Source organism: Arvicanthis niloticus, chromosome X (genome assembly GCF_011762505.2).
Source record: "Arvicanthis niloticus isolate mArvNil1 chromosome X, mArvNil1.pat.X, whole genome shotgun sequence".
Lineage (NCBI taxonomy): Eukaryota > Metazoa > Chordata > Mammalia > Rodentia > Muridae > Arvicanthis > Arvicanthis niloticus.
This window is the reverse complement of record NC_047679.1, coordinates 29,562,343-29,582,678: the sequence shown is the minus strand read 5'-3', so window position 1 is coordinate 29,582,678 and position 20,336 is coordinate 29,562,343. Positions and strand designations below refer to the sequence as shown.

Below are 20,336 nucleotides of genomic sequence, written 5' to 3'. Positions count from 1 at the left end.
TGAGACCCCTAGTACAAGGAATATCATTTTTTTCTACTGATAACTTCCAGCTTAAATAATATTTGTTGAAAATGTCAGTCTTAATGACTATCCTTTATAATTTTAGTAGTTACAGAGCATTGAGGTGTTATTGTTATGCTGTATGTCTTAAAGTTTTTTCCTCTTTAACTGATTAAAGTAACAAGATTCTTTTTTCCCTTTATTAGGAATCATCAGTCTCCCAGTTTTTCAAAGGTGAAGACTATTCGTGCTGATGGATTTCAAAAGCCTCCACATTTTATAAAATCAAATTTTAGAAAATTTATTCAGAAACCTTACATAGTAAGATTGGAGTTTCAAGTTTTTCATTTTTGTATATTCTTTATAAATATATTTATACTTTTCAAAGTGCTTGTAACTTCATTATGTGTTATTAAGAGCATTGAGGCTTAAAGGATTTTATGACAGAAGATGTCATCTCTTGATTTAGTTGAAGTTCAATTTATTATAGTACTAATTTTCTTAAGATGTTTTGGTAACAACTTAATTAAACTATAATTTATATACTCTAAAGTTCACTTATTTCAGGTGTATAATTTGGTGAGTTTTAGTAGTTCCCAAGATGTGTTGTAGTCATCACCATAGTCCAGTTGTTGGACTTGAGACAGGATTTCACTTTGTTGTTCAGGCTAAGCAGGGGAACTCACCATATATCCCAGGCTAGCCTCAAATTTGCAGCCCTTCTGCTTTCACCTTCTATGTGCTCAGATTACAGGCATGTGGCATCATGCCTGAATAGGATATTGTCATTACCCAGTAAAGGTTCTCATGCCTATTTAATTATTTCATGTCCCCACTGCCCACTAAACCACTAATTGCTCTATTTTAAAGATTTGCTTATAGAATGGATCATGATATAATAGCCAGCTGACAGATCTTCTGTAAGTGATGACTAAGTGATGGAAGCCAAAGTTAGTTACCTAATTCTAGAAGTAATATCCCGTTACTTTACCATATGGTTATTACAAGAAGCAAACTACTAGATCATACCCACAATCAAAGAGAAGGATCATTGATGGAGATAATTAGGAGCCATGTCAGCAGCTGCCTAGTACAATCCTCCCTCTGGCCAGACTCCACAGAAATGGATTAAGTAGAAGGTAATAAGATTGTTGGTTTTAGAAATAGGAAACTGGAGAATGGGTACCATCTTAATTGTTTCTGCTAGAGGATTTGGGTTCTCTGTAGTTAGAGTGCTAATGTAGCTACTTTTTCTTCTTTCTGGGCCTTCCCAAGATATTGTAAGAATATTACCTTTGATCAATCAAAGTCAGTGTGTTGGGCTAACATGCCTACTGGCAGTGTGAAAAGCTGGTATTTTTCTTGGGCAGTAGAAACCCTTTACCAAATCCTTCTGGCAGTGGGTTTCTTTCTTTCCAATATGCATACATGAGTAAATGCTAAATTTAATAGCATTCTAAAAGTCAACCATGGTGTTATACAGAGTGTTTTTTTTTTTACACTTCTCACAGGCATGAATGAAACGGGCCCCTCACAAACTAGCATGGGTCATATGAGAGAAGAAGTATGTAAGCTCCAAGCTCCCTGGTTTGGGGTCTTAATCTTCAAAACTATGTCTTAAATGGTGAGACTAGTTTTTAAAGTAACCCTTAAGGTATATTAACCCGTATTATTAATATTTTTGTTCAGAACTATACTATGCAAAGAAAAGATGCCATTACTCAGAAGATATTTAGAGTTGAGGAAAATCATCAAAACAGAAGAGGCTCTAAAGGATCTTCTAAGGTATTGAGTGTTGGTTTTCATGTATGTCTGACTATGGGCTTATATATTGGAAATAATGTGTCAGTACATTAAAAGTTATTTTGTAGTCTTTTAAATAATTGTAAACTAGTGTTTCTAGTTTCTATAAATACTTCCAGATTTTTTTATTTAATAGTTATCAGATTTTTCTTTTTTGGTTTTTCCAGACAGGGTTTCTCTGTGTATCCCTGGCTGTCCTGGAACTCACTCTGTAGACCAGGCTGGCCTCGAACTCAGAAATCCGCCTGCCTCTGCCTACCAAGTGCTGGGATTAAAGGCTTGCGCCACCACTGCCTGGCTCAATAGTTATCAGTTTAATACTGATGTGTTTCATCAGGATTTGACTTTTAATTCATTTTTACTAGTGGAACCCTGTTTTCAAATAGTAATGCAGTTGCTTTTAGAAATTACAAAGGGTTTAAGACTTAGTAGAGCAGAGGTAGATTCCATAAACATGTGGGGTGGGTTGCTTCTTAAACTGTTCTAGGAGGTTGCTTGAAAATGCAACTGGCCACAAGAAGTGTATGGGAGGAGTGAAGGAGGAAGGTTTATAGAACAGTTGGGAAAGGTTTACATAAGATATGTTTATGTCCAACAAAACTGAAGATTCCTCCTTCCTCCCACTTCGAGCACAAAATGACAAGATCAAAACCATAAATATGTACAGTCCTTTTATGCCTCCTTATAGGACAGAATCTAGGCTTCATCATTCATACAATTAATATTTGCTATTTTATGGTAAGAAAAGGATGAAGGTACTGTCAGGAATTTATTTTATTTTATCTTATTTAAGCATCTGTGAGTGTGTACATATGTATGGTGTTGTTGTAAATATTTAATCTCATATCTGTTTTTTCTATCCTGACGTTGATCATTTAGTTCCCTGATAAAAGACACACAACCTTTATATTTATAATAAGCTTTAATCAGCACTAGAGCTGGGTAGATATCTACCCTCTATTTTATTAGAATCTACTTTCCCATCAATAATCCTGAGTTAGCATTTACCATGTTCCATCTGGGCTACTCTTAACTCCAATTCGTTAGCCCTCTTGGCTATGTTTTCATGATTCACCTACCCCATGGCAGTGTCCTCCTTTTCCCACCTCCTTCCTCTCTCTGCCTCCTTCTCTCTTTTCTGGTTCTTCTCAGACCCCAAGCCTGGGAACCCCAATCCCTGCCTATGTCTCTTCTGCCCAGCTATTGGTTGTCTGCATCTTTATTTAACCAATAGGGGGTATCTTGGGGGGCAAGGTTACATACCATCTTTTGTGTAAGTCCAGATTCTTATTGAGATTCTTTCCTTCCTGGGGGCAACCAGGCCTGGAGGCCAGTATTTAACATTACAATACAAGCAAAAAACAAAACAAAACACCTCTACAGTGTGGGCACCCATGGAGACCATAAAAGAGTGTTGGATACCCTGGAACTGAAGTTGCAGGCAGTTGTGAGCAACTCACTTTGGGTGCTGGGAGCTGAACTTGGGTCATCTGAAAGAGTGGCAAGTCCCATCTTCTCAGTACCAGGAATAAAGTTCAAAACTTGATTTATAGGTACTTTACTGTCTTTTCCTATCACTGTGAATCAGAAAACATAAATTTAGCTACTTAGAACATTTGAAGATTATTTTTTTAATTTGATGAATGCCAAGAATTCATTTCAAGTTTTTTATCTTTTCTCCATATGTGTTTGTGCATGCAGATGCAGCATGTATGTGCACATGTATGTGGAGACCAGAAGGGGACATTGGATGTCTTCCTCAGTTGTTCTCCACCTTCTTTTTCTTTCATTGATAATTTTTTCTTTGACAACTTTATACATGTGTTAGAATATATTCTGGTTACTTTTGCCCCCCACCATGTCCTCTTTTTCTCCCACCTGTATTCCTCCTACTTTTATGACATTTTATTTTGTGTTTCATAGGGTTTAACTAGGGTTATATGTGTGACCTTGGGTTTGAAACTGTCCATTAGAACTTGATGGGTTCATCAGTGGCAATATTATGTGTCTGCTGTTCACAGAATCTGTTAGTTTCAATAGTTCTACAGTGTATGATAGGGTCTTAAGGTCCTCTTTCCCACCTGTAGCTTGCTAGTTCATAATTGCCATATTACCCCAGCACCCTGAATAACAATATCTAGCATTGTGAAAACTATCCAGCAGGAAGCATTCAGCTCAGTTCCAACTTGCTTTCTCTGTCTCTTGAAACTGTTGGACTTAATGAACCAAAACCAGGTGATGCACTCCCCCAGAGACACGGATGCTGGACTCACTGCAATAACATGAGGTTTATTAATACATTAATAAATTGATAAAAAAAAAACCAGTGCACTGGGGTTCCCTTGTATGCCAGCAAGAAGAACCCCGAATTATAGCTGAGGGCAGCTTTTATACTATTTTTACAGAATTTATGAGGGCAGTTATACAGTTACTTCTTTTTCTTATTGGATATTTACATTTCAGATTTTATCCACTTACCCCACATCCCCCCACCACCCAGGAACCTCCTATCCCATCCCCCCTCATGCTTCTATGAGGATGTGCTATCCTATCCCCCAACTCCCATCTCCCCCCCTCGAATGCCCCCCCCCAGTGTTCAGCCTTCATGGGACCAAGGATCTCCTCTCCCACCTATGCCCAACAAGGCCATCCTCCCCTACATGTACAGATGGAGTCATGGGTTCCTCCCTGTGTGCTCCCAGGCTGGTGGCTTAGACCCTGGGAGTTCTGGTTGGTTGGTATTGTTGCTTTCCTCATGGGGCCACAAACCCTTTCAGCTCCTTCAGTCTTCTAACTTCTCCATTGGGGACCCCTTGATCAGATCAGTGGTTAGCTGTGAGCATTGTCCTCTGAATATATCAGACTCTGGTAGACCTCTAAGGAGACAGCTATATCAGGCTCTTGTCAGCATTCACTTCCTGACATCCACATCAGTGTCTACCTTTGGTGACTGCACATGGGATGGATACCCAGGTGGAATGGTCTCCAGATGGCCCCTTCTTCAGTTTCTGTCCCACACTTTGTCTCCATATTTGTGCCCTTGAGTATTTTGTTACCCCTTCTAAGTAGGACCAAGGTATCCACACTTGGTCTTCCTTCTTCATGAGCTTCATGTGTTCTGTGAGTTGAATCTTGGCTATTTCAAGCTTTTGGGCTAATATTCGCTTATCAGTGAGTAAATACCATGTGTGTTCTTTTGTGATTGGGTTACCTTACTCAGGATGATATTTTCTAGTTCCATCCATTTACCTAAGAATTTCTCGAATTCATTATTTTTAATAGCTGAGTAATACTCCATTGTGTAAATGCACCACCATTTTTTATCTATTCCTCTGTTGAAGGACATCTGGGTTCTTTCCAGCTGCTGGCTATTATAAATAAGGCTGCTATGAACATAGTGGAGCATATGTCCTTGTTATATGTTGCAGCATTTTCTGGGTATATGCCCAGGAATGGTATAGCTGGGTCCTCAGGTAATGCTATGTCCAATTTTCTGAGGAATTGCCAGACTGATTTCCAGAGTGGTTGTACCAGCTTGCAACCCCACCAACAATGCAGGAGTGTTCCTCTTTCTTCACATCCTCACCAGCATCTACTATCACCTGAATTTTTGATCTTAGCCATTCTGACTGGTGTGAGGTAGTGTCTTAGGGTTGTTTTGATTTACATTTCCCTGATGACTAAGGATGTTGAGCATTTCTTAAGGTGCTTCTCAGCCATTTGAGTTTCCTCAGTTGAGATTTCTTTGTTTAGCTCTGTACCCCATTTTAAATAGGGTTATTTGGTTGCCTGGAATCTGATTCCTTGAGTTCCTTGTATATATTGGATATTAGCCCTCTATTGGGTATAGGATTGGTAATAATCTTTTCCCAGTCTGTTGGTTGCCATTTTGTCCTATTGACAATATCCTTTGCCTGCAATTTTTTTTTTTTTTTTTGCTGTTTCAAAAAGCTTTATTTTCACTTGGTCCAAGACTTGGGAGAGGCTCCAGGGCGGTTACAAAGTTGCCTAGTGGCTTGAGAGGTTCATTCTGGTGGAGTTTCTGAGGTGGGCTGGTACAGAGCAGAGGAGGGAGCCCCTTGAAGGCGCAGAGGCCTCCTAGTCATGCTTGAGAGTGAGGCGCTCAAAGAGATACTCTCCCAGAGATGCCTGGAGCGCGCCAGTCTGCGCTGGTTGTGGCCCTGCCAGCCTACGGATGTTGGTCAGGTGGTTGCCCATCTTCTTGATGAGCTTCACCTCCTTATCCAGGAAGTGGCTTTCCAAGAAGTCACAGAGATGAGGGTCTGTACGGGCAGATCCCAGGCATGCAGATCCAAGAGGGCCTGGTTCAGGTTCTTCTCCAGGGCCAAGGCAGCTTCCATGGCCTCCTGGGTTTTACCCCATTCATCTTGAGATGGCTTCTGCACATCCTGGAAGAGTGAGTGCATGGCCCCCACGATCGTTCTGCAACTTGAGGAGACGCTCGGTGCCCTCGAGCTTCTCCTCGGCCAGTTCGTGGAAGAAGTGGCCTACGCCCTCCAAAGCCACGTCATCCCGGTCAAAAAAGAAGCCCAGAGAGAGGTAGGTGTAGGAGGCCCGCAGGTGCAGGTTGACCAGGCGGTTCACGGCAGCTTCCATTTCGGTGGAATAATTCTGACGAATCTGAGAGGTCATGGCTGATCCGGAGTTTGGAGCTAACCGCAAAGAGACGGGGCTGGCTGGTCCTAGGAGCCGAAGGCAGCGAGGAGATGGTCCCAGAGGCTGCAACTGGAGAGACTGAAAGGCGGCTGGAAGCTAACAAATCGGGAGTCCCCGGGTCTGTTCCGTCCAAACACTGTTGAAGCAAGACACAGATCCACGGGACCTCCAAGGCGCTGCTCCCTTGCCTGCAATTTTTATGAGCAAATTTTATTTGCTATGCAATTTTGTCAATTCTTGATCTTAGAGCATAAGCCATTGGTGTTCTGTTCAGGAACTTTTCCCCTCTGCCTAGGTATTTAAGGGTCTTCCCCACCTTCTCTTCTATTAGTTTCAGTGTATCTGGTTTTATGTGGAGGTCCTTTATCCACTTGGAGTTGAGCTTTGTACAAGGGGATAAGAATGGATTAATTTGCATTCTTCTACATGTTGACCTCCAGTTGAGCCAGCACCACTTGTTGAAAATGCTGTCCTTTTTCCACTGGATGGTTTTAACTCCTTTGTCAAAGATCAAGTGATCATAGGTGTGTGGGTTCATTTCTGGATCTTCAGTTCTATTCCATTGATCTTCCTGCCTGTCTCTGTACCAATACCATGCAGTATTTTATCACTATCGCTCTGTAGTACAGTTTGAGGTCAGGGACAGTGATTCCCCAGAAGTTCTTTTATTGTTGAGAATAGTTCTCGGTATCCTGGGTTTTTTGTTATTTCAAATGAATTTGCAAATTGCTCTTTCTATCTCTATGAAGAATTGATTTGGAATTCTGATGGGGATTGCATTGAATCTGTAGATTGCTTTTGGCAAGATGGCTATTTTTACTAAATTAATCCTGCCAATCCAGGAGCATGGGAGATCTTTCCATCTTCTGAGATCTTCCCATCTTCTGAGATCTTCTTCGATTTCTTTCTTCAGAGACTTGAAGTTCTTGTCACACAGATCTTTCACTTGCTTGGTTAGATTCACTCCAAGATATTTTGTATTTGTGACTATTGTGAAGGGTGTCATTTTCCTAATTTCTTTTTCAGCCTGTTTATCGTTTGAGTAGAGGAAGGCTACTGATTGTTTGAGTTGATTTTATATCCAGCCACATTGCTAAAGTTGTTTATCAGGTTTAGGAGTTCTCTGGTGGAAGTTTTAGGGTCACTCAAGTATACTATTATATCATCTACAAATAGTGAAATTTTGACTTCTTCCTTTCCTATTTGTATCCCTTTGACTTCCTTTTGTTGTCTAATTGCTCTAGCTAGGACTTCCAGTACTATATTGAATAGGTAAGGTGAGAGTGGGCAGCCTTGCCTAGTCCCTGATCTTAGTAGGATTGCTTCAAGTTTCTCTCTATTTAGTTTGATGTTGGCTACTGGCTTGCTGTATATTGCTTTTACTATGTTTAGGTATGGGCCTTAAATTCATAATCTTTCCAAGACTTTTAACATGAAGGGCTGTTGAATTTTGTCAAATGCTTTCTCAGCATCTAGTGAGATGATCATGTGGTTTTTTTCTTTGAGTTTGTTTATATAGTGGATTACATTAATAGATTTCCAAATATTGAACCATCTCTGCATTCCTGGGATAAAGCCTACTTGATCATGATGGATGATTGTTTTGATGTGTTCTTAGATTCTGTTTGTGTGAATTATATTGAGTATTTTTACATCAATATTCTTAAGAGAAATTGCTCTGTAGTTCTCTTTCTTTGTTGGCTCTTTGTGAGGCTTAGGTATGAGCATAATTGTAGCTTCATAGAACGAATTGGGTAGTGTTTTTTCTGTTTCTATTCTGTGGAATAGTTTGAAGAGAATTGGTATTAGGTCTTCTTGAAGGTCTGATAGAATTCTGCACTAAAACTATCTGGCCCCGGACTTTTTTTGGTGGGGAGATTTTTAATGACTGCTTCTATTTCTTTAGGGGTTATGGGACTGTTTAGATGGTTTATCTGTTCCTGACTTAATTTTGGTACCTGGTATCTGTCTAGAAAATTGTCCATTTCATCCAGATTTTCCAATTTTGTTAAGTATAGGCCTTTGTAGTAGGATCTGATGATTTTTTTTAATTTCCTCAGTTTCTGTTGTTATGTCTCCCTTTTCAGTTCTGATTTTATTAATTTGAGTACTATTCTCTGCGCCCTTTGGTTAGTCTGGCTAAGGGTTTATTTATCTTGTTGATTTTCTCAAAAGACCCAGCTCCTGGTTTTGTTGATATTTTGTATAGTTCTTTCTGTTTCTACTTGGTTGATTTCAGCTCTGAGTTTGATTATTTCCTGTTGTCTACTCCTCTTGGGTGTATTTGCTTCTTTTTGTTCTAAAGCTTTCAGATGTGCTGTCAGGTTGTTAGTGTATGCTCTCTCCGGTTTCTTTTTGTAGGCACTTAGAGCTATGAGTTTTCCTCTTAGTACTGCCTTCATGGTGTCCCACAAGTTTTGGTATGATATGTCCTTATTTTCATTAAATTCTAGAAAGTCTTTAATTTCTTTCTTTCTTCCTTGACCAAGTCATCATTGTTCAGTTTCCATGTGTATGTGGGCTTTCCATTGTTTTTGTCATTATTAAAGACCAGCCTTAGTCCATGGTGGTCTGATAGGGTACAAGGGATTATTTCAATCTTTTTGTATCTGTTGAGGCCTGTTTTGTGACCAATTATATGGTCTATTTTGGAGAAGGTTCCATGAGGAGCTGAGAAAAAGGTATATTTTGTTTTAGGCTGAAATGTTCTATAGATATTAGTTAAATCCATTTGGTTCATAACTTCTCTTAGTTTCATTGTGTCTCTGTTTAGTTTCTGTTTCCACGATCTGTCCATAGCTGAGAGTGGGGTGTTGAAATCCCCCACTATTATTGTGTGAAGTGCAATATATGCTTTGAGCTTTAGTAAAGCTTTTTATTTTATGTATGTGGGTGCCCTTGCATTTGGGGCATAGATGTTCAGAATTGAGAATCTTGGTACATTTTTCCTTTGATGAGTATGAAGTGTCCTTCCTTAACTTTTTTGATTACTTTTGGTTGAAAATCGTTTTTATTTGATATTAGAATCACTACTCCAGCTTGTTTCTTGGGACCATTTGCTTGGAAGATTGTTTTCCATCCTTTTACTCTGAGATAGTGTTTATCTTTGTCACAGAGGTGCGTTTCTTGTATGCAGAAAAATGTTGGGTCCTGTTTATGTATCCAGTCTGATAGTCTATGTCTTTTTATTGGAGAATTGAGTCCAGTGATATTAAGAGATATTAAGGAAAAATGGTTGTTGCTTCCTGTTATTTTTGTTATTAGAGGTGGAATTATGTTTGTATAGCTATTCTCTTTTGGGGTTGTTGGTAAATAACTTTCTTGCCTTTTCTAGGTTGTAGTTTCCCTCCTTGTGTTGGAGTTTTCCATCAATTATCCTTTGAAGTGCTAGATTTGTGGGAAGATATTGTGTAAATTTGGTTTTGTCATGGAATATCCTGGTTTCTCCATCAGTAGTGATTGAGAGTTTTGCTGGGTATAGTAGTCTGGGCTGGCATTTGTGTTCTCTTAGGGTCTGTATGACATCAGTCCAGGATCTTCTGGTTTTTATGGTCTCTGGTGAGAAGTCTGGTGTAATTCTTATAGGTCTGCCTTTATATGTTACTTTACCTTTTTCCCTTACTGCTTTTAGTATTCTTTCTTTGTTTTTTACATTTGATGTTTTGATTATTATATGATGAAAGGAATTTCTTTTGTGGTCTAGTCTATTTGGAGTTCTGTAGGTTTCTTGTATATTCATGGACATCTCTTTCTTTAGGTTAGGAACATTTTCCTCTATAATTTTGTTGAAGATATTTACTGGCCCTTTAAGTTGACTGTCTTCAGCCTCATCTATACCTATTTTCCTTAGGTTTGGCCTTCTCATTGTGTCCTGGATTTTCTGGATGTTTTGGGTTAGGAGCTTTTTGCATTCTGCATTTTCTTTGACGGTTGTGTCAATGTTTTCCATGGTATCTTCTGCACATGAGATTCTCTCTTCTATCTCTTGCATTCTATTGGTGATGCTTGAGTCTATGACTCCTGATCTCTTTCCTAGGTTTTCTATCTCTCGTATAGTCTCCCTTTGAGATTTCTTCATTGTTTCTACTTTCATTTTTAGATCCTGAATGGCTTTGTTTAATTCCTTCACCTGTTTGGTTGTGTTTTCTTGCAATTCTTTAAGGGGTTTTTGTGTTTCCTCTTTAAGGGCTTCTACCTGTTTACCTGTGTTCTTCTCAATTTCTTTGAGAGTGTTATTTATGTCCTCCTTAAAGTCATCTATCATCATGAGAAGTGATTTTAATTCTGAATTCTGCTTTTCTGGTGTGATGGGGTGTTCAGGGCTTGCTATGGTGGGAGCACTGGGTTCTTACGATGCCAAGTAGCTTTGGTTTGTGTTGCTTATGTTCTTGTGCTTGCCTTTTGCCATCTGGTTACCTCTAGTGCTACCTGTACTCACTGGTTCTGACTGGAGTCTGCCTTTCCAGTTATCTTGCTTGTGTCAGAACTCCTCGGAGTCCAGATGTCTCTGTGATCCTGAGCTCCAGCTACTCTGAGTACAATGGCTCCTCTAGGATGTCTCAGGATATGGTGTCCACTGCTCTGAGTTCAGTTGTTCCTCTAGGATGTCTAGGGATACGGTGTCCACACAGGAGCAGACTACCTGGGTGACTGCTCCAGCCAGAAGGCCCAGGTGAGTGGCAGAAGGGGAGTGGCATTCCCCAGTGGTGGGGTTTGGGTGCCTGATGGGTCCTGAGTGCCCCTTGCTCCCTGTTGTAGCTCTGGGGCATAGGGCAGTGGGTGACTATTCTTACCCGCTGCTCTGAGTTCAGTGGCCCCTCTAGGATGTCTTATGATATGGTGTCCACACAGGAGCAGACCAGCTGGGTGTCTGCTCCAGTCACAAGACCCAGGCAAGGGATACAGTTACTTCTTAAACATTAACCATAAAGGCCAAACTCTAAAAGCCGTTCTCAGGCTAGTTTTCATTCCCAGGCCTGGTTTCTAACTAACTCAAATTTGCACGTTATCTTTCTACAACAAAGAAGATCAGGTTAAGTAGCTTCTGTTTACCCAGGTTTACTGTGTTAAGGGCTCATAAACTCCTATCTTGGGTCTTTCTTTCTGGAATGTTTGTTTGAGTCTTTGGAATGTGCTTCTCCCAGGATGTGTCCCTAGGGGAAGTTAATGTTTGAGTTTAAAAACTGATTTAGGAGCTTTTTATTAATTTTAAGTTTCTACAAAACCAAGGTACAGGAAGTCTTCAGCAATGAGGTTTTATCAACTACTTCTATAGACAACAAAGATGAATGGCAATAGCTCTGTATTATTTTGGGGCCTCTGGAACATTCCTGATGGAGCCTCAATAACTATGGGAGTATTCCACACCTGACACTAGGTGTTTTGTTTAGCGATCCTTTCCTAATTTGCTTTTCTGATGCTGTGAAAAAGCACTGACCAAAATTACCTTTGGGGAGGAAAGAAGTTTTACAGGTTACAGTCATCAAGGGGAGCCAAAGTAGGAACCTTGGAGGCAGGAACTAAAACAGACAAAGGAGGAATGTCACTTAACTGACTTGTTTCCCATAGCTTTCTCAGCTTGCTTTCTTAAACAGTCCAGGACCACCTGCCCAGAGATGCCACTGTATACAGTGAGATGGACTCTCCCACATCAAACTTTAATTAGAAAACTCCCACAGACTTGCCATAATCCCATCTGATGGATATAGTTGTTCAACTAAGGTTCCATCCTTCCAGATGACCTCAGTCTGTGCCAGGTTGACAAAAAATCCACCAGTACACATCCTTTGTCAACTATTCACACAAACACATCAGTTACTATTAAACTACAATCTTTCCTTTCTTGCTTATGCTTAAGATCTCATTTTAATAGCACAATGTAAAATACACTCAAGTTTAAAAGTCCTTTAAGTCTAAAAATTTCAACACTTTAAAAGTCCAAGTTCTCTTTGAAAATGTAGTCTCTTAACTATGGGGCTCCTGTGAAATCAAAATTTGTTAAATGTTTCTTATTTCTTTTAAGTACTTCTTATTCCAAAGGGAAGTAAAAAGTATAAAAAGCTCACTGGCTAGCTTCTGGACCTTATTACTGCCAACACAGAGCTATTACTTCTAGGACTGGCATTGTCTAGCCTTGTGAAGTATTTGTCTTCAAACTTTTGTATATATGTTAATTGGGTTGCTACATAGTAGGTGTTCAGGTGACTTTTTTATACCCTCATTTTCATGAGCATCCCTGTCCCCCTAACTTTCCATACTCTCACCACCTCCCTGTTTGAAGTTTATTCCTAGTATTCTTCCCCTCCACTCTGATTTTGCCTATGTTCTGCTGTCCCCACTCCCTTAAGGCAACATTGCCCACTGTCTGCTTTCTGGTTTCCTGGATTCCATAGGTATTCCAAGGTAAGCACCTAAAACTAAAGAGTTGAGGCCATAGTTTGTACATAAGAGAGATCATGCACTGTTAAGTCTTTCTGGCCCTGGTTTGCCTTGAATATACTTTTCTAGTTTCATCCAGTTCCCTGCATATTTCATATTTTCACTTTCTTTATAGCTAAATAAAAGGTCATTGTGTGTGCATACCACAATTTCATTATCCATTCATCAGTTAATGGATGTTTCCTGGCTATTGTGAGTAGAGCTACCATGATAATGGGTGTGCAAATGTCTCTGTAGTGAGATAATATTTTCAGTGGTATAACTAGGTCATATAACTAGTCTGTTTCTAAGGGTTTTTTTGAGAAAATTCCAGACTGATTTATTAAGTGGATATACCAATTTACAAGTCCACTAGTGGTTCTCGTTACCCACAACCACACCAGTATTGTCCTTTGTATTTTTGATGGATGGCCCGTCTCAGTGGAGTGAGGTGAAGTCTTAAAAGTAGCATTTTTAAGAATTTTAATGTGTACGGACACTTTTCCTGCATGTATGGCAATAGACTATTTACATACAGTGCTTGTGGAAGCCAGAAGGTGGTGTCAAATTCCCTGGAACTAGAGTTATAGACAGTTGTGAGTTGTTGTATGGATGCTGGGAATCAAACTCTTGTCTTCTGGAAGAATAGACAGTCTTCTTAACTCTAATCCGTCTTTCTAGTCCTTAAAATAGTTTTAAATTTCATTTCACTGATGACTAAATATGTTGACCAGTTTTTAAAGTGTATTCTAGCCATTCCTATTTCTTCTTTTGAGAGCACTGTTCCTTAGCCCATTTGGGATGTTTGTTTTCATGGAGTTTGGAGTTTTGAGTCCCTTAGATATTCTAGTTAATAATCCTCTATTAGATATGTAGCTGACAGATATTTTCTCTCATTCTGTTTGTGGCCTCTTTATTCAGTTAATGGTTTCTCGTGCTATACAGAACCTCTTTTAGTTCCATGAGATTCTGTTTATCAGTTGTTGGCCTTATTTCCTGTGCTATTGGTGTCCTATTTAGAAAGTCTGTATACATACACCTATATATTGAAAATCCTTCTGGTTATATGTTAAAGTGTAATCTTTGCTTTTTCGTTGAGCAGATTCCAGGTTCCAGGTTTTATATTGAGGTTTGTAATCCATTGGAGTTGACTTTTGTGCATGGTGAGATATAGTATAGGGCTAAGTGCCTACATCAAAAAAATGGAGAGATCTCCAACAATGCATCTTAAGGCCTTAGTGGGGGAAAACAGAACAAACTAAACAACATAGTAGAAGAGAAGAAATAACTAAGATTAGGGTGGAAATAATGAAACAAAATGAGCAAAAAAATGCAAACAATCAGTGAAACAAAGAATTTTTTTGAAAAAAATAAACAAGATTGATAAACCCTTAACCAGATTAACTCAAAGGAAGAGAACACCCAGATTAATAAAACTAGTTATGAAAAGTGAGATATAAAAAATAGTTATCAATGAAATAAAAACTAAATTGGGTATTATATTTACATTTCAGATTTTATCCCCTTATCCCACTTCCCTTCACCACCCAGAAACCTATCCTATCCCTCCTCCTCATGCTTCTATGAGGCTGTGCCCCCACCTATCCCCTCTCCACTCCCACCTTCCCACCCTCACATTCCCCCCCGACACTTGGTGTTCAGCCTTCATGGGACAAAGGATCTCCTCTCCCACCTATGCCCAACAAGGACATCCTCCCCTACATGTACATATGGAGTCATGGGTCCCTCCCTATGTGCTCCCAGGCTGGTGGTTTAGACCCTGGGGAGCTCTGGTTGATTGGCACTGTTGCTCTCCTCATGGGGTCACCAACCCTTTCAGCTCCTTTAGTCTTCTAACTTCTCCATTGGGAACCCCGTGATCAGATCAGTGGTTAGCTGTGAGCATTGTCCTCTGAATGTGTCAGTCTCTGGCAGGACATACCTTAAAAACTTATATTCTATTAAAAGGAATGGATGAATTTCTAGATGCTTATAACTTACCAAAATTAGACCAAGATGAAATAAGTAAGTTTAAAAGACAAACCAACGAGATTGATACAATAATAAAATTTCTCATAGCCAAAATTCTACAGTGCCACATGATGTAACTGAAGAATTCTATTAGGCCTTCAAAAAAACCTAACACTGGTGCATTCAAATTATTTTACAAATTAGAAAAGAAGAGGGGTGCTTCTAAGTTTTTTGTACAAAGCCCATATGCCAATATTGTGCTGATACCAAACTGGACAATGTCAACAACAACAAAAAGAAAAGGAGAGGGAGGGAGGGAGGGAGGGAGGGAGGGAGGGAGGGAGGGAGAGAGAGAAGAAGAAGAAGAAGAAGAAGAAGAAGAAGAAGAAGAAGAAGAAGAAGAAGAAGAAGAAGAAAGAAGAAGAAGAAAGAAGAAGAAAAAAGAAGGCCCAATCAATCTGATGTTCATAGATGTAAAATGTTCTCAATACTTGCATATTGAATTCTGTCTTTAATCAAAAATATACTTGTCATGGTCATGTTGTTTTCATTCCAAGGATACTGGGATAGTTGAATAAATGTAATTTACTATATAAATAAATACAAAGATAGAAATCACGTGATCATCTCAATAGATATTAGAATGGTCTTAGGGAAAATCTAACATCCCTTCATGATAAAAGTCATGGGGATTGCAGGTGTGTGTTATTGGAGAGATAGCTTAGCAAAGATTACTCATTCCTCTTGGAGAGGACTCCTTTGTTTTCCAGCACCTGGTAGTTTACAACCATCAGTAACTCCAGTTACAGAGGATTCAATGCCCTGTTTTGGCCTCTGAGTGTACTGTATGCATGTAATGCATATCCATACTGGCAACCATATCATAAATAAATCTAAAGAAAAATAAGTAATGAAGAGATTAGAGATAGGAGTATACCTCATCATGATAAAGGTATTATGTCAGCCAGCATCATACTAAATGAAAAAAACTCAAAGCATTCCCACTAAGATTAGAACAAAGCAAGGGTGTCTACTCTACACTGCTATTCTATATAATGTTTGAAATCTTTGCTAGAGCAGTAAGACCAAAAAAAAGGAAATAAAAAGGGATAAAAGTAAGAAAAGTCAAAGTAGTTCTTTTTGTAAATGATATGGTTAGAGACCCTGGGCAAATCTCAGAACTGAGAAAACACTTTAGTGAAGTGGTAGAATGTAAAATTAGTATTCAAAAGTTAGTAGCCTTCTTATATACCAATGACAAGCATACTGAAAAGGGAAACCAGTAAATCTAATTCAGAGCAGTCACACAAAAAATACCTGACAATAAATTTAACTAAGGAAACAGAAAAAAATACAGGTGAGGAAGGTACTAGAGGATGGAAAGAGCTCATATGTTCATGGATCAGGTTCAATACTGTAAAATTGGCAATCCTTCCAAAGGCAATCTACAGATTCTAGGGACATTCTTCATAAATGTGGAAAAAACAATCTTAAAATGTATTTAGAGGCACAAAAGACCTAAGGATAACCAAAACAGTTCTGAACAACAAGAATAATGCAGGGGTTATCAACATATATAATTTCAGGCTATACTACAGAGCCCAAAAATAGTAATAAGAACAGCATGACACTTGTAAAAGACACAGATCAGTGGAATAGAGGTCCTGGATATAAGTTCATGTTACCTGAATTTTTATTAAGATACCAAAAATAAATACTGGAGAAAAATAGTATCCTTCAACAGATGGTTCTGGGAAACTTAAGCATCAACATGTAGAATAAAACTAAATCCACCTTGTTTTCAATAATTTAGATAGGCTGACTTGCCAGTGAACTCCAGGGATCTGCTTATTACTATCTCTCTATCCAACACCTATATAAGTTAGGTAGTGGAGATCCAAACTCAGGTCCTCATTCTTGCTTAGCAAGCACTTTACTGACTGAGCCATCTTCCTAGGTTCATTATTAACAATTAAAAAAAACCTATTTTCTATATAGCAAAAATTTTTTAAAATAATACAAAAGAAATATACTTTAAATACACTTTAGTGCAGGTCTTAATGCCTTTTTAAAAATACATGCAGTGCCTAGAATCAAGGGCTGTTGTGAATATTATTCTCCTGCCTGTTCTAGAATAGATTTGGGAACTGTATTTTTAACATTTGATTCTCTTTGGATCCTTTACAGAACTTTTTGGGTGGAAGAGTCCAGCCCCATTTTAAATCACACCTGGTACAGAAGAGCTTGCATATTCAGGCTAAATACCAGCGTTTACGGTTTGCTGGACCAAGAGGATTTATTACCAATAAATTCAGAAACAGATTTCTGAGAAAAAAAAGGTTAGTTTGGCAGTGCTTTTAAAACTATTGAATAACTTTAAATGTTTGCTAGATAATTGGGTTTTTCATCTAGTTTAAGAAACAACCTATATTTAAAAATGATCTTATTGTACGATAATAATGTTGATAGAATTGTAAAACTAGTTAAGCTTAAAATGTTTTTTGTCATTTTTACCTGAAACAATTGGAATATGCCAGCTTGTTGTATGACAAAAATTTTCCTTGGGAGACAGACAGACAGACATACACACACACACACACTCCTACCCACACACCCCTACCCACCCCAGATAAGGAACCCATGACAGAACACAATACAAATACCACTAAAGTTTTGCTTAGGGAGCCAGTGGATTTTATTGGGGTTATTTACGGGATCAGAAATGACTCAAAGACAGGTGCATCACCAAAACCTATTCAGCATGGGTAACAGCTCACAAAGCTTGGAATGTGGAGCACTGCAGTCTGCAGGCAGGTCAACAGGTTGGAGAATACTTTTCCAGATGTCTAAGTTGGTCAAAACCTCCAGGCAGGTAGGTTGGTTTTTTTTTCCAGTTAGCTGATCTGGTCTCAGAATCTTCTTTGAAGCTCTTCTGTGAGAGACTTTGAGGCTTACCTGTCTGAGTCTTGGAAGTTCAGCTCCCATCTAAGAGTCATTTTTGCAGCTCAGCTTTCTTCCATCTGAGAACTTATTGTTTACTCTAGCAGGAAGAGGCCTGGTGAATCTGATCAGTTTCAAGGACTTCCTGAAACAGTCTTGAATTTTTTACTTCCTGTTCAAGGAGCTTCCCTGAAGGATGGAATATCTCCACCTCAGAGAAAACTTTAATACAGCATAGCTCTTTGAACTTTGTGTTTTAGCATTTTTGTTGTGTAGTTAATCTTTAAAATGAACATTTAAGTAAAGGCTCTAAATGACCTATAATATAGCTGTTTTGCAGTTAGAGGCCAGACCAATATGGGTCTCTGACTGTTTTTCTGTTGCCTTTCATGGTTATTCTGACACTTTAGATATCATCCAAGCACACTGGATTTTGAAAAATCAGTATCAAAACTCGGCATTATGGCATGTAAATATAGCTTCAGCATGTGGAATGCAGAGGCAGGAGGATTACCACAAGTTGAAGCCAAAAGCTTGGTGTTTACTACTTTTCATTGTCTAATATTCTTTTACTTAGGCATATTCTTCTGAACTCTACTTCCTTTTTAAAACAAAGCATTTTAGTTGATTAATTTGTTCTTCGACTATTTCATACATTTATGTAATGTATTCTTTTCCTCACTCTCTCTTAGCTCCCTCTTACCTCTGCCATTCTCTCTCTCCTTTCCCACATGTCTCCTTCGTCACGTTCATACCTTTGTTTTGTTTGTTTGGTTGGTTGTGTGTGTGTGTGTGTTGATTTTTAACCAAGATTACCTCTGTGGCCACAGCCTTGGAACTATCCATTGGAGCCTCCTGGGTTTACCATTTAGTAGACAGCTGAAGGTAATGATGATCTCTTCCCCCAGAATCCATCAGTTGCAGTAGTTCAGCTGGGAGGGTATTTAATTTTCTTTTGCTGTGACAAATTACCATGACCAAGACAACTTACAGAAGAAAGAAATTCTTTGGGGCATACAGTTTCAGATGGTTAGAGTCCATGGCCATCATGGCAAGGAACATGGCAGTAAGTAGGCAAGCATGGCACTAGGATAGTACCTAAGGACTGATAACTCTTCCAACATTGTCATACCACCTAATCCTTTTCATATAGTTCCACCAACTTACGGAGGTGACTTATATAGGATCTTGTAGGGGCCATACTCATTCAAACCACCACAAAGGGGTCCTATAAGCCCTTCTCTGATCCATGATTGGCTATGACAGTCCTGGTCTTGTGCAAGCTCAGTGCAAACAGCTGTAGCTGCTGTGAGATCATTTTTGCTATGACTTTATCATGTCCTGAAGGAAGCATTTGCAACCCTCCTCCCTATTATCTTGCTCTGACATTCTTTCCTTACTCTCTTTTCCAGTGTTGCTTGTGCCTTAAAGGGGTTGGCATAAATGAATGTCCTGTTTTTGAATACCCACCCATCATTAATTTGAAGCATCTTTTCTATCATTCACTGTGCAGAAAGGTGTTTCTAATCAAAGCTGGGAGTATCATTTGTCTATAAGTTAAAACACATAAAGACTTCAGTTTAGTACCATGTTAATTTTAACAAAGCAATATATTTCCATTTTTTATAAACTGAACTCTAATTCCTGTTTCTTAGTATTATATGTGTGATTTTGTCTCTTTCAGTCTGGCTACTGACTGCAAGCAATATTGAGATAAGCTTTTATAGTTTTGTTTAAACAAAGTCCAACTCTTGAGTGTAGCATGAAATTAGATACTCTACTATTATTAGCATGCTCCATATCAATTGAGCTCCATTTTCTAAACCTGTGGGAAAAGGAATGAGATATGGCAGCTAATATCTCTGCCAGGTTTGAACTAAGACCTTTAGGCTATCTCTCTAGCATGTGCTACTTTGAAACTACATCCCATGTGGGAAAACTGATGACTGTTCCCATTGGTCTGTTTTACCTCAGTCTTTATACCCTTAAAAAGTGAAGTCTAGAATCATTTGTTTCTGCTAATATTGACTCCCATTTTCCTTAAATTAAGGACACTTTGGTTCAAATGGGGCTACTGGGTGCTACATGTGTTCCAGTGGCCTCCGACCAGCCCATGTATGCTCTTTGGTTGGTGGCTCAGTCTCTGGGAACTTCCAGGGGGCCTCATTAGTTGACAGTGTTGGTCTTCCTATGGTGTTGCCATCCCCTTTAGTTACTTCAATCCTTCCCCTAGCTCTTCCAGAGGGACCCCTGACCTCTGTCCAATGCTTGGCTATGAGTATCGGCATCTGTCTCAGTCAGCTCATGGTAAAGCATCCCCAAGGAGAGCCATGCTAGGCTCCTGTCTACAAGCACAACATAGTATCAGTAATAGTGTTAGGGATTGGTGCCCACCCATAGGATGGATCTCAAGTTGGACCAGTCACTGGCAGGCCATTCCTTCAGACTCTGCTCCATTTTTGTCCCTGTATTTCTTTTAGTAGACAGGAGCAGTATTGGGTCAGAAGTCTTATAAGTGGATGGTGTTT

At 39.1% G+C, this 20,336-nt stretch overlaps 1 protein-coding gene across 11 annotated transcripts in view; it reads left to right on the top strand.

The window, feature by feature from the left end:
- Bclaf3 (BCLAF1 and THRAP3 family member 3) overlaps positions 1–20,336 on the top strand; it is a 61,452-nt gene that overhangs the window by 29,372 nt on the left and 11,744 nt on the right. For 7 of the 11 annotated variants that reach the window (XR_013105870.1, XM_034485474.2, XM_034485473.2 and 4 more), the window contains 3 exons: positions 207–321; positions 1,690–1,785; positions 17,056–17,207. Coding sequence is in view for 9 of the 11 variants with exons in the window: in XM_034485474.2 (XP_034341365.1) it covers positions 207–321; positions 1,690–1,785; positions 17,056–17,207 (363 nt within the window). In the remaining 2 variants the exon portion in view is untranslated. The remainder of the gene's footprint in view (positions 1–206; positions 322–1,689; positions 1,786–17,055; positions 17,208–20,336) is intronic. The other 4 variants (XR_013105871.1, XM_034485476.2, XM_076918393.1 and 1 more) reach the window with 1 other exon arrangement.